The following is a 27,208-nucleotide window of genomic DNA, read 5'->3' on the forward strand; positions in this document are numbered from 1 at the left end:
TTGTGCTGGTTTCTAATAGCTTTACGTTGACTGTATAGACATTGTTTTAACACAGATAGGTATTGTTTTTAATATGTATATCTATGCATTATTTTATTGATTCATAACTTTTCTAAACCACATTGAGGAATGGGCAGTAGAAAAATGCCATGAATAAATACATTTTAAAAAACCAAATGAAAAGCTTCCTAATGTCAGCTGCATCGCTAGCTCAAATGGCTTTAAACCAGGGGTGGGAAACCTGTGGCCCTCCATGTGTTGCTGTACTGCAACTTCCATTGTCCTGAGCACTGTGCAATACTGGGTGTAGATGATAGAAGTTAGAGGCCAACAACATTTGGAACGCCATAGGTTCCCAAACCCTGACTTAAAGAAAGGATTAGGAAAAGTCATGGGAGCCAAGCCAATGAATGGCTACTAGCCGTGAAAATGAAGTAATTTATTCATGTTCGGAGGCACTATTCTTCTGAATACCACCACATGCTGGGGTAGACAGAGAGTGAGAGAAGTCTAACGCTCTGCTGCTACAACTCCTGAAGGCAGCTGATTGTTGGACCAGCGTTTCCGAATCTCAACCCCTCCAGGCGGTTTGGACAACCTTCCCTGGCCACTCCCCATGCTGGCTGGGACAGATGTGAGCCAGAGTAAAGCAACATCTGGAGGGTACCAGGCTAGGAAAGGCTGGACAAGATGGACCTTGGTGGAAGCTGTAAAAGAAGTTCCTACAACCAGTTGGGCTAAAGCTGAACTGACAGTGACTTGGGCAGGAGGAACAGATGCAATCTAGTGAAATAAACTGCAGGATGAAAGCCCAAGGTGAGGTGCTCAATCTAGGAAACAAAGTGCAAAGTAAGTGCTATGGTTACCCTTGGGTTATGTAAGCAAGCCTGGATGAATCCGATGGCTACGTACCAACTTGTGTAGGTGCCAGAGGGCATTTCTCCAAGTTGCCACTGTGGTCACCGTGATAGATAGATGGCAAATCGCATGGATACTTCAAAGGAAAGTGCAGGGAGGCTGAATGGAGATCCATGGTTTTGCATGGGCATCAATCTGCATCCTTGGATAATGTTTTATCTTCTCTAATAATGCCCTACACTTCTGCATCTGTCTGTCTGTCTTGGCTGGGCAGGCCTGCTCTAGAAAATGCTTACTGGAATACTCAGTGCACTGACAGCAAAGGCCATACAGTGCGCTGAGCTATGCACCGCTTTGTGGAGCATTTCCATCATCCCAGATCAATTTTAGAAGGCTCCACTGAGGTGGGGGGACGACGACCCAAATGGTATATTCTACTTTGGTGGCAGCTATGGTGGTACACTTCTGAATGCCAGTTGCTGCAAACTGCAGGAGGGTCCTGCTTGCAGGGTTCCCCACGGCATCTGGTTGGCTACTCTGAGAACAGGATGCTGAGCCAGATGAGCCTTTGGTCTGCTCTTATGATACCCCAAATCACCTGGCTGCCTGAGGTGCCCAATTCACTCTGCTTCCAAAATAGCACTACAGTGGTACCTCAGGTTAAGAACTTAATTCGTTCTGGAGGTCTGTTCTTAACCTGAGGCACCACTTTAGCTAATGGGGCCTCCCGCTGCCACCGCTGCACGATTTCTGTTCTCATCCTGAAGCAAAGTTCTTAACCCGAGGTACTATTTCGGGGTTAGCGGAGTCTGTAACCTGAAGCATCTGTAACCTGAAGCGTCTGTAACCTGAGGTACCACTGTACAGTTATTCACATGTGCATAAACAGTACACTAGGATGAATTTCAAACATCATGTCACTCTTAAGTCTTAGGAGATGTTGGTTCAAATCCCAGCATATTCCGGAAGGACCTTTGGCTTGGCAATCAATCTCTCTCTCTTAATTTTCTTTCCTGAATGGTATTTGAACCCTTCTAAGGCAAAATTCTGAGCTCAGTGAGCTGATTATGATTAGATTTATCAATTCATTTTTTTTCTTGATTACTTAAAAAGGTGACCCGATTAACCAGGTAGATTTTTTTTTAAAGCCCAATTAATTAAAGTATTTCTCAAACCATGGTTTGCAGCCCTAACTACTTCAGAGTGAGAATGAGAGAGAAAGGGTTTAAAAAATAACAAGCAACTGGAAAAAGTTGACCATGAAAATGATTGCATGCAAGAATAAATCTGGCTTGGGGGCTTCCTACGTTTCAAGGTTTAATACAGGCAGAACAAACAGGATGTCAAAAGAGAAACAGAACATACTGTCAGCTCCTGTGTTCTCCTCAAAGGCAGGGTTGTCAAGGCCAGACTCATCTGTCCACACAGGGACAGTTGCTGATGTAATGTTCTGCTCTGCTGGTGCTGTTCCTGTCCCAGAATGCTCTGCGTCAGGAGACTGAGAACCTGGGCGATCTATCATGCTGTTCTCATTCTCGCTCTCCGCGTCTGCCTGCAATTTGCTGTTTTTTCTTCTCTCCAAGGCAGCTCTTCGGTGGGAAGCCCCAGGACACCTAAGGACAAAACACAACAATGTCTTCACATAGATATAAGGAGGCTCACAAAATGTCTGGACAAAAAAGGCAAAGCTTTTGGTTGACTAATCTGGAGTCTTGCTTGCGATCCAGCTGAGTAGCAATCCATGTCACACACACTCTCCAAACAGACATCTCTGCTAAATAGTTACAGCAGCCTCTGCTGACCTGGTGCTCGCCAAATATTTTGGACTACAAATCCCATCAGCACCTGCCAGCAGAGCTGATGGAAGTTGTAGTCCAAAACATATGGAGGGCACCAGGTTGGCAGGGGCTGAGTTATAGTGTTATTTTGGAGAAGGGCAGTTATTAGCTAGTCTTTTGATAAAGAACCTTTTCCATCTCATGACTTCAGATATAGGTGTTGTCCAAAGATTGGGATTCCCTACCTGAATGTTAAATCTTCCTTATATTTTTTAGATGAAAGGTATGGAAAGAGTAACATGAAAGCCCTTCTTTGTCAGACAAGGAACAACAACAAAAGGAGAGCAACCTTTTTGGCTGGGACTCAGTGACTCCTGCTGGGTGATCATTGACTTGTACCTCCTACCGACTGATACATGTGCTTTTGAAACCCTAATCCTTCCACTCTTCCTCAGTGGTACATCCCAAACTGAACTATCCTTGTAATCCAGTCCAGGGTTAGCTTAAACTTTTAGAGGAATGATGTGGGCACAAGGGGCAGGGAGCTGGGGAATGAGCTGAGTATGATGTCTGCTCCATCGCCTTTGTATTACATGTATGCATCAAACTCTGACTCCAAAGATCAAATATAAGTTGGAGCAGTCTTCTCTCAAATCAATTTATGGTGGGTGCTCAGCAAGTTCCACCACCTCTTTTTCTAGGGGGGGGGGAGAAGCCCTGACAAGTAATATGCACAAGTCAAAATGGGTGGCCATGTGGACAGTATCTCACAGTGACAAATAATAGAAAATTGATGTTTGGTTGTTTTGGTATTCCCCACCCCTAAATATCCTGCATTCCTCAGCCACTGATCTGTTCGGTCCTCTTTTGTTTCTACCACTTGTGCTCCTCTGCTGTCATTGGTTGACCTGTTATGATGTCACAGACTGCCAAATCCCAAGGGTGAACTGGAATGCCTTAGAACAGGTATTCTGAAGTCAATGAACAACTTTTGCTTAAAGCAACTGCATCGTCATTAAAACATACACAAATGACGACAAGGCAGAGATTGCCATGTGTCCACCACAAAAAATAATTTGAAGGGATTCCAGTACTAAACAAACTGCACAAGGGTGGAATCTTTCTCTCTCTCTCTCTCTCTCTCTCTCTCTCACACACACACACACACACACACACACACACACACACATGATATAGCTTGGTATGGGAAATAAGGGTCTGGATCCCAGCTAAATGGAACTTGGTTAATATTGAAATCACTTGGTCTTAAGCCATGACTAACTGATTTCCAACCATGGCCTAAATTCAACTTACCTTGAATCCAACCCACTGGACCTTAAATTCTGCAAACAGCACTGATTGTGCCAGGGCACCTTTGGCCCTCCAGATGTTACTGAACTAACTGGAGCTGATGGGAGTTTTAGCTCAGCAACATCTGGAGAGCCAAAGGTCCCCCACTCCTGCACTACACAAATCCCAGAGATCTCTGTTAGGTACCAAGTGTCCAGCAGAGCCCCAGCCCAGGGTGGGTGTGTGGTCTGATGTGACCGGATGCACCCAGACAGCGCCATGACTCTCCACCCCACCTCCTGCAAATGATTCAGCAAAGTTGCCACCCTTGTTGAACGCTGCACTATATGCTGAGTTGCTATGCCTATCTTCGACATCTGTATGGTTTTGCTGAACACTTGGAAAGAATCAGATGAAAGCTCGGCTGAGTCCCGTAGAACAATCTTGGTCCTCTGTTCAATAATTGACTTTTTGGCAAAGTGCATTCCAAAGGACTATTAAACATTTAAGAAGGTTTTGAAATGTCACATGCTAGGGAATTAAAAGTCCACCCAAGACTTAAGCTGGCTCATTTCAGAGGAGCTCAAAGTGCTCTGAGGGGGCCTGTGGCTCTCAAGAGAACTTGCTGAACCTGAAAATCTGATAAATCAATGGGATGCTAATGAGGCAATAGGGTAATATTGGGGGCGGGGTTAGTGACCAGGAAATAATTACATTTGTGCCCCATTCTTCTAATCTCCTTGTTGAGCTAGCTCGGAGATTCGCCACACGCTCCAGAGCTGCCTCAGGGTTACATTGACATTTCATTCATCTTTTATGCTTAAATGAAGCAGATTATTTTGTCAATAGAAACTACCGGGTTTGAGCCAGAATGACTGCAAGGCCAAGGCCAGTCGAGTCTGTTCTAGTTCCCGGTGGTTCAGAATAATAGCGAGTGCGGCCTTGGACCTGGAAGGTAAGACTGCAAGCCTGAACACATACAGATTCACTGGGGTGAATTTGGGCAATCGACAGATCTCAGGTTTCCCACCTCAGTTTCCCATCTGCAAACAGGAACGACAGGTTGCAGCTACACTTCTTGAAGCCCACTCTCAATTCAGAAGGTATTAGTCGCACAGGTTAAAGTGTGTATAGGATTGCAGCTTATAACATTTTACATGTTGAAAATGGCATGGTAATGATGGCATTTGGGAAGGGACATGGCGCACAGACATGCTTTGCATGCATGAAGTCCCAGGCTCAATCTCTGGAATCTCCAGGTAGGGCTAAGCAGGACTCTCCTGCCTAAAACCCTGGAGAGTGTAAATCCTGAGCTAGATGGAACAATGCTCGTACTTGGTATAAGGCAGCTTCCTGGATTTCTAATGATAACCATGGATGACATTCATTTTCTCCTGGGTGGACTGCAGAGACAGCATAGGCCTTGTTCACAGATTGCGGTGACCCAGAGTTGCAGGCTTATTGTGATTTATTGGGAACAAGCAAACTGGTGGGTGCTTGCTTCTTCTTTGTCCCTCCCCTAGCTCGAGTGGGAGAAAAAGCTTGGACGCCCACAATTATGCTTGACTTCCCATGACACCTGAACCCGGAATCATGGTTTAGTTCTCCCTAACAAGTCAGGCTAGCTAGCCAGCCCTAAACCATGTTTTGCTTTTGGTATATGACTACCAGCTTGTTGGGGAGACACAAACCACAATCTTGGATTTGGACATTGTGGGAGACCAAACTTAACTGTTGCTTCCTGTTTCCCTCCCGCCTCCTCCTTGTGCCCAGGGAGGAGTGAAGTAGAAGATTGGGCAGAAAGCATTAGTATGCAGCTTGTTCCCAATAGCTCATGATACGCCATGAGCCTAGGCTTATCAGGGGCCAACATGGTTCATAAATTCACCCAGAGGGTGTAGCTGACTTCTCCCCACAGCAGGTGAGCCTCTAGAAAAAAACCTGATCTTGATGGTAGTATAGTTGGCACCAGGCTTGCTTTTGAGAGGTCTGTCCAGGTTTTTCAGTGCCTTACTCAAGTGAAGGAAAGTCTGAGAGGATTAACCCTGAACACCCTTGCTTTAGGATGTTATTGCCAGTACTGTAGTTTAAAATTGTTTTATTGATTGTATCATGACCTGGGATTGCTGTGCAATAAGAAGTGAGGTGTGTTTAAACAACAACAACAACACAAATTAATAAATGAACAACACCCCTAAAAAGGCAAAGTGTTTCAGTCCAAAACACATACATACGAAATCCAGAGAAAGAAAAGCATACTTCAACTCACATTGACATTTATGGCATATAAGCATGTTAGTCTTGACGGTTCAATCCCACACTTTTCAAATGCGACTGAAAGATGCAGAACTTCTAAGTTATCACTGGTGGATGGCCTTTCCTACTTACCTGTTTTTGAGGTGTGCTTCCAGGTCACACCGCTGCATCACTTCCTCGCACGCTGAAGAAAAGGGGCACAACACCAAGAGTTTGTCAAGCAGTTTGTGGACGAGGATACTGGATTTTTTGCACAACTTAAAATGGAGCCGTTTGCGGTCCAGAGGGCAGAAATCCTTCTCCTGCAGGAAGTTCCGTAGGCACTTATAGCAGAATGTGTGGCCGCAAGGGGTGTCTAATGGCTGTAGCAAGGGCTGAAGGCAAATATGGCAGACCAAGTCATCGTCTACATCGTTCTGATAATTGTACAAGTGGTTCTCCCTTGTCCAATGCTGTTGGCCACATTCAAAGCACAGAGGGTTCAAGTTCTGCTCCACCGAGACCATCTCCTCGTTTGTGGTGCCCATTATAAAGCACTCCGGTTTGGCCTCCTCGTCAATGGAGAACTTTCTTGTAGAGGTTTTATTTGTTCATGATTTTTTTCTGTTTAGCAAAGAGTCATTTTTCTGAAAAAGTAAAAAAGATAATAATCATTATTGAGATTCACTGAAAGAGTGAGCAAGAAGACCTGATGCAAGAGAAACTGTGTTCAGCACTGCTGTGTGTACTAAACTTGAGCTCAACCTCTGGCTGAATCTAGAGGGGGAAATTGTTCTGCTTCCCTATTTTTGCATTTTGGGGGCAGGGTGCAAATTCCATGGCTGGCTATGGGCAACATACAGATCTTCAACTAGTTCCTCCCACTGGTAGCTGCTATTCTACCACTCCAAAATGATATTGCCACCAGCCTTTGGGGGCGACCAAAATGGTGGCCATCAGGAGGGAAAAGAGCACCAGCAGATTTTGTCCGCACCCCGCCACTGAAATCCTCCACCACTTTTGTACCCTGAAAATGGGGGCATGAAATTGGTGTGTGTGTGTACCACAAACATAAAAACTGAATTAAAATTAGATGTCCATGTAACCCAGTTTCTGCGCCAATAAAAGCTGACTGCAACAACCCGTTTCACATTATGCAAAATGAGCAGTTTTAACATAAAGAACATAAGAGAAGCCTGCTGGCTCCACCTTCCTGTTCTCACAGTGGCCAACAAAATGCCTGAGGGAAGCCCGCAAACAGGACTCTCCTTCCTTGCATTTTCCAGCTACTGGTATTCAGGAACATTACTGCTTCAATTGTGGAAGCAAAGCAGAGCCATCATAGATCAACAGCCCTCTCCTCCGATCCTCTTTTAAAGCCATCAAAGTTAGTGGCTATCACTGCCTCCTGCAGGAGAAGTATTTCCTTTTATTTGGACTGATCATTTGGCTTCATTGGATGCCAACGAGTTCTTGTGTTATGAGAGAGGGAGAAAATCTTTTCTCTGTCCACCTTCTGCATGCTATGCATGATTTCCATGGTTAGTCTTATTCTGGATAATATCGTGAAATTGTTTACTATTTACATCATTTGTTCTGGTGTGTTAGGGAGGCAATAGGGGCCTATCTACACGTTCCATGAAAACAGCCCCCTTTGCGTGTGTGTGATTCAGAACAGAGCAGCAGCAGTGTGCGCACATTTCCGTACTTCCAGTAACTCAACTTTCCAAAGCTGCTTTTCCTTACAAGAGGCTGCCAGGATTTTCTTTCACGTATTTGCACGTAAGCTGTAGTTCAGTTCTAGGCTATGTTGGATACTGAAACCCACTCCCAACAGCTGGAAATGTTCTCTTCTGGCTCCTGGCATTGCCTGCACACTTTTAAACATTCCTTGACAGCTGTTAAGAGCTAGAGGTTTGCTGTAAAAAGAATCATAGCTGAATTTGTCACACAGAGGCACCACATTCTGTACTTTTCCAACGCTCCAATGGTGTCACAGAACACTCGTTCCAAAACATTATACGGAAATGGGAAGGCCTAGCGCTTGGCCCTTTATTTTCCCACAACAAAAACATTTTCCAGTGCTATGCATCAGCTATTATGTGCTTTTTTGGCTACAAGCGAGGCTACATGGGGCAGCAGGAGCACTTAAGCTCAAAACAAAAACAATTCATTTCATTGACTTAGCACAAAACAAATGCTCCTATTGTGTATTAGAGGTTAGAAGACCCCATTCATCAAACCTGTCTTTTAAAACAGGAGGAAACACGAACATACGTGCAGAGACATTTGGCTCCATTTCCACAACTACCACCCGGCCCTGTTATGCATTTTATAGTCAGCAATATCAAAAGCCAAACGCATATGTGGAAAGTTTGTCTATCTCAGTGATTAGCAATTAAAACTCTGTGCGCTCTATTATCTACACACACACAAACACACACGGTTTTGATGACAGCTACTTATGAGCAATGTCTGTGTTTTCATATTTTTGGGGTTTGCAATGTGTTTTGTTATTTTGTCGTTAGCTGCAGCGGACATGGAAAGGCAAGAGAAACATCTTAATTTAAAACAAAACTCAAGAGGAACATCAGTTTTCATCTATCTTTTTTATATATACATTTTTATTAGTTTTACATCAAAATTGCACACCATAAACATAACATTTTCAAACCTTAAAAAAGTGGTTCTTTCGAACCTTGAGACCTCCCTCCCTCCCTCCCTCCCTCCCTCCCTCCCTGGGTTCCAATTTTAAACATTTTCCTGAATCTTTTACTGTAATCTATCATATAATCATGGTATCCAAAATCCATATTACTTTACAAGTGTCACTGTATTCCGGCCAATGATTTCAACTGTTTACAGTGGTCTCTCAAATGTGTTAGAAAATTATTCCAGTCTTTTAAGAATACTTGGTCTTCCAGAGAGTGGTAGGGGATGCTTTATCCCAAGTTGATGGCCTTTCAGCTGATTCCCTGGTGGCACGCTGGAATGCGGAGTTAACCAGGGCTATTGACTGTCTGGCTCCGAAGCGCCCTCTCCGATTGCATGGAGCCCGGACAGCCCCGTGGTTCTCCCCGGAGCTGAGGGTGATGAAACAATCGTTGAGACGGCTAGAGCGCCGGTGGCGGAAAACTCACTCTGAATCAGACCGGACACGGGTTAGAGCTCAACGTCGAGCCTACCAAGTGGCAATGGCGACGGCGAAGAGGGCCTTCTTCGCCGCCTCCATTGCATCTGCAGAAAACAGCAGCAGGAGACTTTTTCAGGTGGTTCGCAGTTTATCGGAACCACCTGTACCACCGGGGCCTGGTAGGGACCCCAAGATCTCCTGCAATGCTTTTGCAAAGTTTTTTGCAGATAAAATCGCTCAGATTCAGAAGGAAGTAGACTCCACAGTGGGAGCAGGGCCAGGGCGGGAGAGTGCTAGAGTTCTGTCTGGTCCTGTTATATGGGATCAATTCCAATCTGTTACCTCCGAGGATGTGGACAGGCTGCTTGGACGAGTGAAACCGACCACCTGTCTTCTTGATCCTTGCCCATCCTGGCTGATAAAAGCGAGCCGGGAAGGGCTGGGCGATGGGCTTTGCGGGGTGGTGAATGCTTCCCTCTGTGAGGGAGCCTTCCCAGACCCGCTGAAAGAGGCGGTCATTAAACCGCTCCTTAAAAAAACATCTTTAGACCCGGCCAATTTGGCCAACTATCGCCCAGTCTCAAATCTTCCATTCTTGGGCAAGGTGATTGAGCGGGTGGTTGCTGAACAACTCCAAGCACGCCTGGAGGAAACGGACCATTTGGATCCCTTCCAATCGGGATTCAGGCCTCACCATGGGACTGAAACTGCCTTGGTCGCGCTGGTTGATGATCTCCGGCGGGCTAGGGACAAAGGTGAGAGCTGTTTCCTAGTTCTGCTGGATCTCTCAGCGGCCTTTGACACCATCGACCATAACATCCTGCTGGACCGTCTAGAGGGGCTGGGAGCTGGGGGCACTGTTATACAGTGGTTCCGCTCCTTCCTCCTGGGCCGTGTTCAGAAAGTGGTGGTGGGGGATGAGTGTTCAGACCCTTGGGCCCTCACTTGTGGGGTACCTCAGGGTTCCGTCCTCTCCCCCATGCTTTTTAACATCTATATGAAGCCGCTGGGAGAGATCATCAGGGGGTTTGGACTGGGTGTTCATCAGTATGCAGATGACACCCAGCTCTACCTCTCCTTTAAATCAGAACCAGTGAAGGCGGTGAAGGTCCTGTGTGAGTGCCTGGAGGCGGTTGGAGGTTGGATGGCGGCTAACAGATTGAGGTTGAATCCTGACAAGACAGAAGTACTGTTTTTGGGGGACAGGAGGCGGGCAGGTGTGGAGGATTCACTGGTCCTGAATGGGGTAACTGTGCCCCTGAAGGACCAGGTGCGCAGCCTGGGAGTCATTTTGGACTCACAGCTGTCCATGGAGGCACAGGTTAACTCTGTGTCCAGGGCAGCTGTCTACCAGCTCCACCTGGTACGCAGGCTAAGACCCTACCTCCCCGCGGACTGTCTCGCCAGAGTGGTGCATGCTCTGGTTATCTCACTCTTGGACTACTGCAACGCGCTCTACGTGGGGCTACCTTTGAAGGTGACCCGGAAACTGCAATTAATCCAGAATGCGGCAGCTAGACTGGTGACTGGGAGTGGCCGCCGGGACCACATAACACCGGTTCTGAGAGATCTGCACTGGCTCCCAGTACGTTTCCGAGCACGATTCAAAGTGTTGGTGCTGACCTTTAAAGCCCTAAACGGCCTCGGTCCTGTATACCTGAAGGAGCATCTCCACCCCCATCGTTCAGCCCGGACACTGAGATCCAGCGCCGAGGGCCTTCTGGCGGTTCCCTCATTGCGAGAAGTGAGGCTACAGGGAACAAGGCAGAGGGCCTTCTCGGTAGTGGCGCCCGACCTGTGGAACGCCCTCCCATCAGATGTCAAAGAGATAAAGAATTACCTGACATTCAGAAGACATCTTAAGGCAGCCCTGTTCAGGGAAGTTTTTAATATGTAATGCTGTATTGTTTTTAACACTGATTGGGAGCCGCCCAGAGTGGCTGGGGAAACTCAGCCAGATGGGCGGGGTATAAATAATAAATTATTATTATTATTATTATTATTATTATTATTATTATTATTATTCATTTCTGATCTTTCCCAGCTGTCATCTATCTGTGCAATGTGCTATGTACCAATGCAGACATAATACTGGTCATATGACATCCCCCAAAGAATCCTGGGAAATGGGCTTTATTCCTCAGAGTGCATTAATAATACACACACACTTCCCAGCCTTCTCTAGGGGAAATCAGGAGCTTAAAATGTATGGTGTTTATATAGCCGAATCTTCTGTTTATTTTCCTGGTTTGTTAACTAACACTAAGCTACAATTCTCAGGCTAAGCGCTAGCTTCCCAGGAAGCGCTAGCTTTATACAAACCAGGATTTTTGTTTCAAACCTGTGGTAAAGAAGGCTCTCCAGTATCCACAATGAGCCATATCAGGAGATCAGGCTAGGAAACCAGAGCTCTCCCTCTGCAGACTTTATCTTACCTTGAAACAAAATCCACACCTACCCCGTAACTGTGGTTAGACAGTTCATTGGTATCTACTGTATGTGAAACCTCAGGCCTGGGGGTCAGATGTGGCGCTCTTTCCGGCCTTTGGGAGTCTCCCAGACCATGTCCACTCCGCAAGCCACACCCTTCACTGGCCCTCCTCTGAGTCCTTCTTGGGTGCTTTTGCTTGCCGCAATGCCTCCTTGAACAAGCACTATGATACCACTATGAAGACTCATGGCTTCCCCCAAAGCATTCTGGGAGCTAGAGTTGGTTCAAAGAGTGTTGAGAGTTGTTAGTCCACAAACACCCATTCCCCTCACAGAGGTACCATTCCCAGAATTCCCTGTGAAGAGGGACTTACAAAGTGCTGCCAGCCAACACTGAGCTAGAGGAACCAATGGTTACTTAGTCCCAGACAGCTTCCTATGTGACTTCAAACTGTACTTTCAAATTCTTGATTAAAGAGAAACCCTGGTTGGTCTTAATCAAGAATTTGAAAGTACAGTTTGAAGTCACATAGGAAGCTGTCTGGGACTGAGTAACCATTGGTTCCTCTAGCTCAGTGTTGGCTGGCAGCACTTTGTAAGTCCCAGACAGCTTCCTATGTGACTTCAAACTGTACTTTCAAATTCTTGATTAAAGAGAAACCCTGGTTGGTCTTAGCTACGATTACGGCTGATGCCGGCAAAACTGCTTTAGAGGGGAATTTGAGGAGGAGAGCGAAGTTTGCCGTGGCTTCCAATGCGCTAGCTGTGGTTAGCAAAAAGCCTGCTCCGAGTGCATTAATAATACACACACACTTGATTTGTGGAACAAAGAGCAAGTCACGTCGACAGGCTACTGTTATAAATAGGTTTCATAATTAATAGCTGACAGCCAATACCCTGGCTTTTCTAATGAAATAAAACACGCGATACGATGAGATGGAGAGAAAGTCACACTGGTGGGAGATAATTAAAATGTCAGTCCCAGCCAAGTAGCTTTGCGTTTGCATGTTAATGAGGTCGCCTCCCTGGAACGTGTTAACTAGCCATGGTCTTAAACAGGAAGGCTAGCAACAGGGAAAGCAACACAGGATGGTGGCTGGGGGTCTGGGGTGGTTAGAGGTCGTTGCTGTGGGGGACTGCAGTAATATTAGCCCCCTACTGCAGAGGAGGAAAGGGAGACCTGAAACGGAAAGAACCATAGTTTGCCTTAGGCAACCTAGTGATTTTGGGGCCGAGTTCAGCTGGGGACTCCCCATTTCCACTGGTAATCCTGGATATCATACTGCTTTGGGAATACAGTGGTACCTCTGGTTACAAACTTAATTCATTCTGAAGGTTCGTTCTTAACCTGAAACCGTTCTTAACCTGAGGTACCACTTTAGCTAATGGGGCCTCCTGCTGCCACCCGCCACAGGCACGCAATTTCTGTTCTCATCCTGAGGTAAAGTTCTTAACCCGAGGTACTACTTCCGGGTTAGTGGAGTCTGTAACCTGAAGTGTTTGTAACCCGAGGTGTTTGTAATCCGAGGTACCACTGTAGAGGCTTCTCATTGGCATGTTTCCTTTTGCGTTTGGAAACTGTTCCATAGTAGCAATTCCTTCCTCCAGATGACTTAGTCATAAGCAAATTAGTCGCATCGATTCTACATTTATTCATGATTGTGTGTAAGCCTTTTATTTATGCACAAAATCAAAAAATATTTTAAAAAACAACAACCAGAACAAGGCATCATATACACCACCCACTGCTCTGTGCAAAAACATGCATCATCACACTTATCCCAAAGATTGGTTATAAAAGGATTGCCTTGTATAGCTGCCATCAGCAAAATCTTTCTATCCAAAGCAGTTCCATTGAAATCAATGGAAAGTTAAGTGGTTTGGAGATTGTTCCTATCAGGTAGTATAATTCCAGAGGCGCGGAGTGTCAAAACACATAGTGCATCCTAAAAATGTTTATTTCCCAGCAAATATGCAAAGCTATGCAATCAATAAGGCTCTTGAACATTCCAGATTGAAGCAGCTGCAGCATATTCTTGTATTATACGTTTCAGCAAAATATTGCATTATACAAATATTGTATCTTGTATTATACGTTTCAGTCGTAGCTGAACAGCACAGCAAACCCATCATGAAGACAACTGCAAATCCATTTTTAATAGGAATACTGTCGAAATGACAAATGCTCCTGGCATTAGTTGACAACGGATGTATTTGCCCCAGTCGAGCGAAGGAGCTCTGTGAGTGCAATTAATGCAAATATGGATAAGCACAATGATACTCAATCCCAAAATCAATTTATCTGTTGATGTGGACTGAAATGTGCATTCCCCAACCTAGGGAACTAATGGTGTGCTATGCACAGCCTCAACTAGCCCAGATATGCTACAATACATTCTGGCTCCAGCCCTGTGCGACTTTGACACTTTAAGTCCTGTAATGACACCTTGTTTCACCACCCTTCTTCTCAGTTACCTTGAAAGGAAGATCACTGTTATCAGCACAGTGCATACTCTGTGCTAAAAATATTCATACAGTGTCTCAGCAATCCAGATTCTGCACCACAAAAAGGAATTCCCAAATAATGATGCAACTCAAGCAAATCTGCCTATTTTTGTTTTGCATTAGCTTATTATTCCATTTGGCACCATTTGTGCCTGGCTGCACAGTAGAAGCAGAAGGTCCCAAATTCAATCCCTGGCATCTCCAGGTAGCGCTGGGAGAGAACCTTTGCCTGAGATCCTGGAAAGCCCCTGCCGAGTGATGCTGAGCTAGATGGAGCAATGATCTGACTTGGTATAAGGCAGATTCCTAGGTTCTTATCAAAGATTCCCAGACAATTGTGCCAAAGGACCATTCTCAAAAGCTTTGTTGCCTTCTGCAAACAGTCATGGGGCAGGTAGTGCAGCTTTAGTTGTGAGTTTGCTATCCTTTGCATGGACTCGCTCCCGCATTCTCCCTTGGCAGGTTTCATGAAATATCCCAGGCATAGGCAAACTCGGCCCTCCAGATGTTTTGAGACTACAACTCCCATCATTCCTGACCATTGGTCCTGTTAGCTAGGGATGATGGGAGTTGTAGTCCGAAAACATCTGGAGGGCTGAGTTTGCCTATGCCTGAACTACCCTCTCAGGCAAGCCAAATTTTCCATTGGCTGCAAACTAAATTGCTTTGGAATAAAAGGAGATGCTATCAAGATACAGGACTGGCAGCAGCAGAGACGAATGACAAATAGGGGCAGATTCAGAGTGCCAAGATCTGAACTGGCATGCACAGCTCTAAGGTGCGCAATGAATTCCTCTTGCGGCTACCGTGAGAATCACTTTGTTCCTTTCTTTCTCATTCCTCATGCGGCTGATGGAAACTTTTCCTTATGAGTACCAACAGTGTGGGTTTCCAAGCAAGGGAAAGAAAGGGAACTCTGACCATAAAATTCAGTGTATTACATGGTGATCATGATTCTGCCTTATACCATCAGAGCCTTGAAATGTCATTTCCTTTTCGGCCACCATTTGGTTAAGGCAGGAAATCACATGTGCATTAGATGTTTTGAAAGTATTTGGAGGAAACTGAATTGATGTGGTAGACTGTCGGGATGTTTCCGTAACTGAGGATATCTGCTAAATACCTGAACAATTGGTGGAAAAGACAGGGGTGAGGTAGCGTCTAAATGTTTTTCCAGCTATGTTTTTAACTTTCTTAACTGGTTTGTTTATTTTCCTCTCTGACCTGGCTGTTCCAATTTAAGCCCATTATGCTTTAAGATTTAAAAATGCAGAATTCCTTTAGTTTGGCTGTACTAAGAATTTAGAAACACACGTACACCCTGCAATCTTAATCATGTAAATAATACTGGGCCCAACATTGTCTGCTCCCAATACTTGTATGCCATATTATTTTTTTTCAAACAATACCCAAGTAGAAAAGAGATACTTTATTGGCACATTTTTGTGTTTTACTTTGAAAGATTTTAGATAGCAGATTTGCTAGTTCCACTTAAAGATAGGTGTCTCTGCAACCCCTCAGAAGTCAAAAGCTGCTCATGTACTGTACTTTCTGCATAGGATTAAAGAATGCATGCTAGATATTCTAATGACTATTTCCTGGTTGAGCCTTACAGATCCTTCTGAGTACCTTGCTTGAGGTGGTAAAATATCTGAATGTTGTCATGCCTCTTAGACTTGCTATGAAAGTCAGTTCTTAGCTTGTCAATGGACTGACAAAAATAATGTGCTTGTTCTACAATTTCATTTTTCCTTTCTTTTCGCACACATGACAAGTGGGTGGAGGAGGGGAGGAAAGAGCCATGCCAATCTGGGCATGCACCCAAAATAAAACATGTAATTTCATTTTATGCAAAATTTACTCCCACTCTAAGCATAAGACATTCTGCCTGCAAAATGAGAACATTTCTTAGCACAGAACCCCAATTTCTCAAATGTAATAGATGTGCTGCTCTCATTGTTAGCCCAGCAAGGAGAGAAAAACATCCCTCACTGATGATGGAGGCAGGCACCAACATAATGGCAGCCATGTAAACCGTAGTTGGAGAGAGGATGGTTTTTATCTTCACAATGTTGATTGAATGGTAAAGGAACAAAGACCCAAAGTAAACTTGAGCAGGGAAGAGGAAGTAAATGGCATTTATAGTCAAACTAGGAGAGTCTGTCATCACCTACACCAGGGATGGGAAACCAGAGGTGCTTCAGATGTTATTGGACTCCCAACTTCCATCAGCCCCAATTAGCACAGCCAACAGTCATGGATGATTAGGGGAGTTGTAGCTCGGCAACATCCTGAGAGCCATAGGTTATGAACCATAGCGCTAAATTGCTACCCATCAAGGTTTTTGGAGAGAAGATTGGTCATATCACAGTGCTATCCCAAGTGACAAGGCTCATCCCTCCTGAATTTGGAGTACAAGGCTCCTGCAAGTCATGATGAGGCACTGCTATGTACAGCTGAAATGATTACCAGGTGTTCCCCAGGGGGAAATAGTACATTGTACATATAGTGGTACCTCGGGTTACATATGCTTCAGGTTACATACGCTTCAGGTTACACACTCCGCTAACCCAGAAATAGTGCTTCAGGTTAAGAACTTTGCTTCAGGATAAGAACAGAAATCGTGCTCCGGCGGCAAGGCAGCAGCAGGAGGCCCCATTAGCTAAAGTGGTGCTTCAGGTTAAGCACAGTTTCAGGTTAAGAACGGACCTCCGGAACAAATTAAGTACTTAACCTGAGGTACCACTGTATGCCCTGCGTGCAACAGTTCAGTTATCACCTGCCAAATATGATTCAGGTAATTGGGTGCCTTCCATCAGTCATCTGGGCCCATTTCATGAAACATACTGGGTGACCTTGTGCTAGTCACTGTCTTCTTGAACTAGCCTACCTCACAGGGTTGTTGTGAAGGTAAAAAAGGGAAGAAAAGCATGTGGTGTGTGCTGCCCTGTGCTTATATGAAAATGAATGAATGCGTACATAAAACAGCACACAGATAAATATGATTGCAGCCCTGTTTAGGGAAGCTTTTAATGTCTGATGTTTTATTGCTTTTTTAAAATGATTGTTATTATCATTAATTCTATTGGGAGCTGCCCAGAGTGGCTAGAGAAACCAGATGGGCGGGGTATAAATAATAATAACTGTTATTATTATTGTAGATGAGGGCTAAAATGATTTTTTTTGTATAGAGGAGTGTCCCGATTCCCTGAATATAGAAAACTTGCAGGCAGAAAGAGGCTAGAACCCTTCTTTATGACAACTAGTTTTCAACATACAGGGAATCTGTTTATAAGGAAGAATAATCAAGTGACACCTGAATTGTGGTGTATAAGTTTACAATCTTATCTGCTGCTCATGATAACTAGACCTTGATGATCAGCCTGGATTTTCATGAGCCACTTTACGCAGAAAGGCTCAAAGAGATACATGGTGCAACATTATTAAAAACAGCACAAACAAAAAAGCGATCAGACCATAAAACAAATCCTTGCCTTCTCCAACAGAGACAATCAGATAAGCCCCAAAATACCATCAACTGCTGTATAAATTTAACAGAGAAATGCTTGAGAGAAGAGAAACCCCCTGGCACCAGAAAGATGTTGTTTTTGGTGCCAGGAGAGCCTCTCTGGGGAGAGCATTCCATAAACCAGGGGCTGCTACTGAAAAGGCCCCTTCTCTTTTTGCTATCCCACACACACAAGCCTCCCATGAAGTAACAGCTAGCACCCACCGCAAACTCTGTACATTGGGCACGGTAGATTTATTATTATAACAGTAATAATACTGGTGAAAGAACTGCAAGGAAGATGATAGCAAGTGTCAAGGGAAAGAGAGAAATAGCTATAAAATCTGCCTTTCAAAACATATAATTCACTCAGAAATGAGCCCCTTGGAATTTCAGAATGACAACCGAATATTGTGGCTGACGCTACTGCTTCTTCTTTTAAATTTTGCACAATGTGCTCCCGATCACGATGCCGCTTATAACTGCGATTTGTCAGTGAGCATCACTGCACAGCCTTAAGAAGGTGGCTTCTAACAAATTACATCTTGTAGTTTATCCTTTTAAGAAATAGTATGACAAGGAACATCTCTCCCGGAGGGCACAATTGACGATGCGGCTTCTGTCGTGTTAAGATTTGCTAATTGGGCGCCGAGCTTGGTGCGGCTGCACCAACAGAACAATCCCATGATGAAAACCAATGCATGATTCACACCAGCCTACGCCTGGTTCTCACATGCATTTACTCCGCTTGATTTCTTCTCTGCACTCCATGTCTCCTTGGATCACCTCACAGGCAGTCACAGCTGTTTTTGGACTACAATTCCCATCATCTCTGACCTGGTCCTGCTAGATAGGGATGATGGGACTTGTAGTCCAAAAACAGCCGGAGACCCAAGTTTGAGAAACCCTGCTCTAACCCACGGATTGCCGAACTGGCCCCCAAAAGTGCGTATGTGCCCCCACTTCTATTACAGCCCATTATGTTGGGGAGTCATAGCTGAGGAGGTAAGGACTCCATGGGAAGAGGGACTGATTGTTGAACCACTCTGTGAATTGTACGTCTGTGGTGGGAATAGGGGTTCCTGAACCAACTACAGTTCCCAGGATTCTTTGGGGGAAGCCGTGGCTGCTAGAAGTGGCACGATACAACTTTAAATGTATACGGTCTGACAGTTTCATGCCAGTAAAGTGGCTTTGTCTGCCACCGAAGGCACAAAAACAAGTTAAAATGACGGAAATGAGTGACTAGTTCCAAATCAGTTATGAATGGAATTTTAAATAATTGAAACAAATGGAGTAATTAAACAGGATAGGGAATCATTTCCGCTTTAGAGCAACTGACTGCGCTGGCTTCAGACTTCCTTTGCCTTGCTTTCCATTTGCCTTAGCATCCACTCCACAGGAACCTGTTCTGACAGTGATCTATATGTCACCTGACTAACATCAAACAAACAAAAAAGCACAAAAACCCTATAAGCAGAGTTCGGATTCCTAATTACGCCGCAGCTCCGAAGCAGATGCTCGGCCCATCTCAGCGCTCGGCAGAATTACAGCATCTTACATGGGGGCTTAGCCAGCTGCCTTAACTAGGCACTGATATAGCAGGATAATTAGAGACAACATAAACGGCTCCATATCTGATCTTGTCATATTTTTCATGACAAGCATCTGGCGCTGTAAAGCAAAAACAAAGCTCCGCGTCAATTTCTGATGACTTCACCCTCCATCAAACATGGCTTGCCTCAACGGGGATCTGTTCCATGATTGAAGATGCACTGATGGCGGGGGGGGGGGGGGGCAGGAATGACAAATGATGCAAAACTGTAAGGAATATTCTTTTGATTCCACCCCACCCACCATTTTTATTTAAGTGTGCTAATTATATGACAGTAATAATCAGGGCCCACTTTTATCCAGCCACTAGCTGAGGCTCCAATACTTTGGCTACCTCATGAGAAGAGAAGACTCCCTGGAAAAGACCCTGATGTTGGGAAAGATGGAGGGCACAAGGAGAAGGGGATGACAGAGGACGAGATGGTTGGACAGCGTTCTCGAAGCTACAAACATGAGTCTGACCAAACTGCGGGAGGCAGTGGAAGACAGGAGTGCCTGGCGTGCTCTGGTCCATGGGGTCACGAAGAGTCGGACACGACTAAAGGACTAAACAACAACAACATTTTTCACTGATGCTGGGGTGTATGGAGTGTTAGAGTAAGGGCAGAACCTGTGGTGGGGGACACGTCGTGCTCCTTCTGGGGTAGTCTGTCCTCCTTTGGTCCCCACCCTGCACTTAGCTCTCACCTGTGGCTCCTAGAAGCTATCAACATGTGACAGCAGCCAAACCCTGGGAAATGGCTTCAACTGGCCAGCTAAACCAGGTGAGGGTAACCAATGGGCCTCAAACCCTCAGTGAGTTAGGAACTTCCCTGCATGTGTGTCTCTGGCAGATTGAGACCAATAGCGGGTCCAACAGTCAAGAAGGTGGTTTCTTCACGTGCTGCAGAGGGAAGTGAGGGGCAAATGCAGCTTGTCAGCCTCGGAAGGTAGCCCATCTAGAAGAAGGAAAACTCTGATCCTTAATCTTCGCTGCCTTGCGGGATACCTTTGGGAGAAGAAAAGGCTAGGGAGTAAACCCTACACAAATCCAGAGTGGAGTCCCTAAGGAGGTGCCTTGTACACCTCCATCCGGCAGGGGGCGCCAACTTGAATAAAATATGGGGGGGCAGGGAAGCCCCACCCTGCATAATGGATCACAAGACACAGAATACACACAGACCAATTGAATGGCAATGCCCATCAACTTGGGGGGCCAGCAGCCTCTATTGTGGGGGCGAAGGGACCTCAGCCCCTAGGCGTTGGCTCCTATAGCTTCTGGAAACTCCTGCAGCCAAGCTGGTGCCAAACATATTGCTCTGCTTTCCTTCAGACTACATCAGCGAGGCTGAGGGGGAGCAGGTCTTGTCATCTGGGCATCCCAGGACTTCCCTACACTCTGCCCAGGCTTGCACCCCAGGGAGGTCACTTTGGTGTTGGAGTTGGAATCCAACAACATCTGGAGGGGCTTGCCCCCGATGTCCACAAAAACACTTGAAAACATCCACACACAGCCATCCCCATGTTGCTTAGTATTGTTATACAAAGCATTTGGAGGCAGGCTCAGCATTATGCTAAGCTTTCCTAGTTCTAACTGGGTATAAATGACTAATATATTACATTGCCACAAGAAAGATGCTGACAGCAGGAAGCTGAAAATGCTGCTAGACGGGCAGAAGCAAAGGCTAAGATTAGAGGTGCCAAGTTTACGAATGACAGAAGGGAAGTTGGGATAATTTGTGGCAGACCTTTTCCCCTTGCCTCCAGATGAATCACATCTCCTCACCTTATGGAATATTGCAGTCTGAACGCTGAGCAAAAGTGTGGTGCCCTCACAGGAAGAAGTCTAGTTTGATTGAAAAGTTTCGGGTGCAAAGACATCACATTTGCCCAGCACTGAAACGGCAATATTTGGTACCTTGGGAAAGGGATACAATTATTTTCCCCTCAGCTTCTGCATACATAGCACTCAACACACCACCCCGCAGCCATTAGACCTCTGGTTGATGGACAAGGCTGGCATCATTGAGCATCTGTTGAGGCCTAGACCCCAATAGGGGTCCCATGTGATGCTACTCATCCTTCCTACTGTTGTTGCCTGTTCACCTGCCCTCTCAAGGCTGCATTGGCGAGCAAGGAGAGGAGCGATAACTTCTATACATCTCATCTTCCTCCTCTCAGAGAGGCACAGATTGGGCCCAGGGGGAAGAAGTGAACATATCAGCAGTGGCAAAAGTGGAATAGGAACCGGTGGCCCATCTGGTCCAGCTTCCTGTTCTCACAGTGGCCAACAAGCAGGACCTGAGGGCAACAATACAGTGGTACCTCAGGTTACATACGCTTCAGGTTACATATGCTTCAGGTTACAGACTCCGCTAACTCAGAAATAGTGCTTCAGGTTAGGAACTTTGCTTCAGGATGAGAACAGAAATTGGGCTCCGGCGGCGCGGCAGCAGCAGGAGGCCCCATTAGCTAAAGTGGTGCTTCAGGTTAAGAACAGTTTCAAGTTAAGTACGGACCTCCAGAACGAATTAAGTACTTAACCCGAGGTACCACTGTACTCTGCAGTTTCTAGCAACTGGTATTCAGAAGCAATACTGCCTCCTATTCCACCATGAATTTGTCTAATCCTCTTTCAAAGCCATCTAGGCCGGCGGCGACCACTGCCTCCTGAGGGAGTGAGTTCCATAGTTTCTTGTTCTACTTGTGAGCTTCCCACAGGCATCTGGTTGGGCACTGAGAGAACAGAAGGCTGGCCTGATCCAGCAGAGCTCTTTTTATGTTCTTCACCTCAGCCTCGGTCTCCCTGCCACCCATCCCTCCCCTCCCCAACAGCTCCACTTCAGCATGCACTTGTGAATGCCCCTTCCCCCCAAGATTCATGTGCGCTTGCGAATGCAAAAAGGGCTCTTGACTGTTGGTGGCAGAGAGGGAGGGGAAAGCACAACTTCAACCTTACGAACGCAGAATATTAGGGCACATTTAACGGAGGCCTTGGAACCTGCATTTCATATTTGTGGTGCTTGGCGTTTCCATAGTAACAAGAAGCTTCAGGCTTTAATTACAGCAGCGACTTTAAAAAGAGTGCTAACTCCTTTCTCTCTCCCTCTCTCTTTCTGTTTCTCTCAAGGACACCTCTTGTATGTTGTCTTACGAAAAGCTAATATTAGGTTCTAGAATAAATTATACAGAGAGCTCTGCGTACTCTGCAGAGGACGGGAATCAAAACTGCCCCCACCCCTTCCGCCCCAGTAAGCTAAATTCTGCAAGCTACGTAAGTCGCCGAGTTCCAAGAAATGTGCATTTAATACTTAATTTTGTTTGTGGCCATTGTGAGGTAGGGCAAGGATATTTGTGGGACGATGAAGCCCTACCCCCACCCCCACCTTCACCACTGGCAATCCTACCCAGCCTCCTTGATGTCTTTGCGATATCACAGCAAGCATCAGCCCCATGTCCTTTCAAGCATATACAGCAACAAATAAGGATTTAAAGCCGTTTGGGTGAAATAAAATAAAACTGAGCTGCTCAGGCTGCTGAGTGCTGATAAGGAAATGCCCCTTAATTTCCCTTGATTTAGACTTGCAAGCACTAAAAACAAAACACGACTGAGCCTTCAAGAACTTGCAAAAGGAAAAGTTGCAAAAAAGCAAGGATTGGGTCATCTGCCCCCATTCCCATCAACTGCTGTGCCCAATGCCATCCCTTCCCTGGCAGTGCGGCAGGGATAGCAAGGTCATTTTCTTCTCTCTCCCGAGGTCTCGGACTCCCCTCTGATGCCTAGAGCCCTACAGCAGCAGCATTCCAGCCTCAAGGACCCATGGGAAATGCTGTTTCCCTGGGCTCCCGAGGCCCCAATATGTAACTGCTCCACCATCAAGTAAGTTTGGGAGGAAGAAAAGAGGACAGCGATATCAGGAGGCAGATTTTATTGGCATCAGCAGAAGTGATGGTCAAACTTTGGTACACAGCAAACCAAGCCCTCTCCCAAATTTGGAAGTGTCTGGGATTGCCTTGAATTGGGAGTGAAACATCTCAAACTGCAGGAGTTTGCATTTTGAATACCCCAAAATTCACCCTCATCACCAGTGCCGAGTTCTGTGCCTGATGCTAAATCTGATGTCTTGGGAACATCTCGGGATCATCTTCAATAACTAATGCACTAAAAATTCTGGCAGTTTTTACAATCTGCAAAACCAGAGACTACACTCGTGCATGCACTGTATAGCCATTATTATAAGGGAGGGAGGGAGGGAGGGAGGGAGGGAGCTACAATCCTATAGCCACTTACCTGGGACCGAGTCCCACTGAATTACTGTATTTTTCACTCTATAAGACGCACCCGACCATAAGACGCACCTAGTTTTTAGGGGAGGAAAACAAGAAATAAGAAGCCTCCTGAGTGAAGAGGGAGCTATCCCTGAAGCCAGGAGAGCAAGTGGGATTGGTGCGCACCGATCCCGCTTGTTCTCCTGGCTTCAGCGAAAGCAAGCCTCCTGGCTTTCCCCCGACCTCCCGCAAGAGCCGCGCAATCTTTAAAGGGAGCGCTGTGCTTGAGGGCTTTTCTGGGAGGTGGGGGAAGGGACAGAGCCACACACTCTGTCCCTTCCCCCACCTCCCGCAAAAGCCAGGGATAGCTGCGCAAAGCATCCGCAGGGCAGCAAGATGAAGGCTCCCCCCTGCCCTGTGGAGACTTCATGCGGCTAAGCCAGAAGCTAGAACAGCTAGAAGGAGCACTGTGCAGCTGTTCTGGCTTCTGGGGTAGCCCGCAAAGCCTGCATTCGCTCCATAAGACGCACACACATTTCCCCTTACATTTTAAGAGGGGGAAAGTGTGTCTTATAGAGTGAAAAATATGTCTACTTGTGGGTAGACATGCATAGGATTGCATTGAAAGTTACTGAAACACAGATGTAAAGGAAATATACACGTCAGTGCACCATAATCCACAGAAAAATATGTAACAGTGAACCCTGGGAGCGGGGGAATGAGGCTTTGTATCATTAACATAAAGACACCAAAAGAAATTCAGTAATCACAGTTCATTAATCACAACTGCATATTGATCAATCAAATTATAACAAAAAGGAAAAGTACATACCCTATTTCACACACGCTCACCAATTCCATCTAAGAAATTCCTGTACGACTTAGTTATGAAGTAATTTCTGCTATACAATCAAGTAACTCAAACCAGCTAGACAAGATCTCTTGACAAGAAAAGATAGTCAGAATATATAGAAGGGTAGAGTTTTATGCTTGAAGTCATGCAATTAAGAAAGGGAATAATTAACCAGACCTCCCGCCCCCCACTGGTCAAGTGAGTTTGGGGAGGGAGGAGGGTGAAAAATCTGTTTGTACAGGAATTTCAATCTGTCCAACTCTTAATACTGTATATGGGATGCTCTTTCAGATTAGAAAGTCTAATGCATTCCATCAAACCCTTTCCTTTTTGACAAGTGCGTGTGCTTCCAAAGATCAGAACAGAGAAAGCTGCAAGATTTAAAAAATGATTATTGAAATGACAATAGTCCTTTTGTATTGTTAATGCTGAACCTTTTAAAGCAGAAAAAAGTATTTCACCAAAGGTTGCAGTTCCATTTACTCATACATTTACACAACTGCATCTTTTATTTAAGACATTTTTCTTTTTACCTTGCCTTTCCAAAAGCTCAAGCTGGTTTACAATTCAAGCTTTTGCTTTGCAGCTAATCTGAAAAAAACGAGGAAGCAGAGAGTGTAATGCATGCCCTTTGATCTTGTGCATCATCAGAAAAGCACTTGTCTCTCAAAGGAGACTGGAAAATTTCTCAATCCAAAGTTCCATATCCCTTAAAAATAAATAAATGAATTAGTCACAGTAATCCGAATGAGAGCATTCCACTAGCAAAGCATTAGGTACCAAGTTATTCCATGGCATATATAACTTGTTGGCAGGGTCACAGCAATAGGTGATAGTTCCAACTCCACCCACCTGCCCCAAGAGATCTTTCAGGACTCTCTGTCTCTTTGGTCCAGATGGAGCAAGACAGGATAGCTCCATTTCTAAAATCACCTATTGCCAGGATTCCCATGTCTGTACATTAATATTTTTCAAGGATAACAAACAGGAAACTGGATTCTCTTGCTCTAAGTCTTGATCCTGCCAACATTCTCAACTGATACAACATCCTTATTCTCCAATTCAAGCACAGCAAAATGGCTGTAACAATAGATCACTGGAATGCTTCTGTAATTGGTTCTATGGATGCAATTCATTTGAAAAACGTTGCATCTGAAGTGGTCACTTATTTGTCAAGGAGGGCCTGAACTTAAGATGCTGGTATTCTGGCCAGGCTGGGACTGATGGGAATTACAGTCCAACACACCTGGAGAGCACCAGGCTGGGGAAGGGTTGCTCTAGAACGTTTACACTGGAAGATCCCCAAATTCTGTATGAGAGGTATGAAAAGCAGCTCCAGAGGCACAGTTAGTTCACAAGCTCCTTTCTGGTAAGGTGAAAATGGAATAAGGGTGGATGGGTAGAATTGTCCGTGTGATCTAAAAGAAGCAGGTGCAATTTGTTTTGCCTGCTTTTTTTCAGCAAAAAGCAAAGATCAGCCAGCATAGAAAGAACAGATAGTAAACTCTGCAAACAGCTCAAGCTCCTGACTGATGGCTGTGGGCTGTTGGCTACTCCGAATCTGGAGAACCCTCTCCACTAAGGATTGCCAGGAGTGAAATGTGCAACCTACAGATCATGTAACTTGCAGCCCAAGTCAGCATGGTTCAATGGGCAGCTAATGAGCTAGATCCACTCCGTAGAACATTTTGATCTGGCCCCACTAAGGTACAAGTGATGGAGGCAGAGAAAGCAGACCTCTCCCAGTTCAAGTGCCACATTCTCACATACAAAGGAGGTGCTCTACCACTGAACTACAACCCTTTCCATCTGAGATAAGGCCTCCTCCAGCCATTTACTCCTTCAGATACATGCTTAAGACTTTATTTACCTGCTGAAAATTTCAATATATGCTTATCTGTGGGGTTGGGGGGTCATCTGCTCATCATCTTCTGGTATTGAACTGTTACTTTAACTGTGCTATTTCTGGTGTCTCTTTAATATTTATTTTGTCTTATGTTCACCAGTCTGATAATTTATCAGTCTTAGTGGTTTATAAATATTTGAAAAATACAAAATAAAACTCAGCTGTGCTTACTTATGAGTAGACATGTGCAGGCTTGCACTGTTAATCGTTACAAAACAGAACAGGAAATGGAGTAGGGACACAGAAAGTTAACAGTGAATTCTGGCACCCTGAAAAAATTAATTAAGACGTCTTACTGGAATAAAGATAATCTTAGGCCAAAAAAAAAAAAAGGCCCCAAGCAATAGCAAACTGAGCAATACATTTATGCTAAGGAAAAAGGAATGGAGTGCAAAAGGAATATGTGAACGACGTCCACGTGACACTTCTGGGGAAGTGTTCTTTTAAATAGAAGCCACGTTTGGAAAGATTAACAACTCTTTATGCAGCTTGCTACACTATCAATATTAGAGAAAGGATTTTAAACACAGCCTGCAGACAGGCGTCTCAAAGGCAAATGGCCCTTAGATGATTATGTAAACTCTTGTCTATATCCAAGGGAGAAAAAGAACATACAAATTACGATAATGCTGTATTTGTTCAAGTCAATAGCCGGGCATAATACACCCCTCTATTTTAATCTTCATAATTCTATAGCCATGAAAAGCATTAGAGCCTTCTAAGAAAGCATTTGTCAGATCAAACCGGGGTGCCCTCCACTTTCCAGACCTATTTTCAAATGTATGTTATGCTTGTCTACTCTTAATAAACCATTCACAATTTCAGATCATTTCCCTTTTATGGACCTCCT

General features: G+C 45.1%; 1 protein-coding gene and 1 long non-coding RNA gene across 4 annotated transcripts in view; one reads left to right on the top strand and one right to left on the bottom strand.

The window, feature by feature from the left end:
* The window catches only part of LOC307215185, a 371,333-nt gene that overhangs the window by 45,238 nt on the left and 298,887 nt on the right, over positions 1-27,208 (top strand). The window lies entirely within an intron of this gene.
* The window catches only part of LNX2 (ligand of numb-protein X 2), a 75,395-nt gene that overhangs the window by 12,611 nt on the left and 35,576 nt on the right, over positions 1-27,208 (bottom strand). For 2 of the 3 annotated variants that reach the window (XM_079973740.1, XM_079973741.1), the window contains exons 2-3: positions 6,315-6,808; positions 2,224-2,471 (exon numbers count right to left, since the gene is read on the bottom strand). In XM_079973740.1, the coding sequence (XP_079829866.1) occupies positions 2,224-2,471; positions 6,315-6,709 (643 nt within the window). In that variant the 5' untranslated portion in view covers positions 6,710-6,808. Of the gene's footprint in view, positions 1-2,223; positions 2,472-6,314; positions 6,809-24,985; positions 25,119-27,208 lie in introns of those variants that run through there. The other variant, XM_079973742.1, reaches the window with a different exon arrangement.

Source organism: Podarcis cretensis (genome assembly GCF_951804945.1).
Source record: "Podarcis cretensis genome assembly, chromosome: 4".
Lineage (NCBI taxonomy): Eukaryota > Metazoa > Chordata > Lepidosauria > Squamata > Lacertidae > Podarcis > Podarcis cretensis.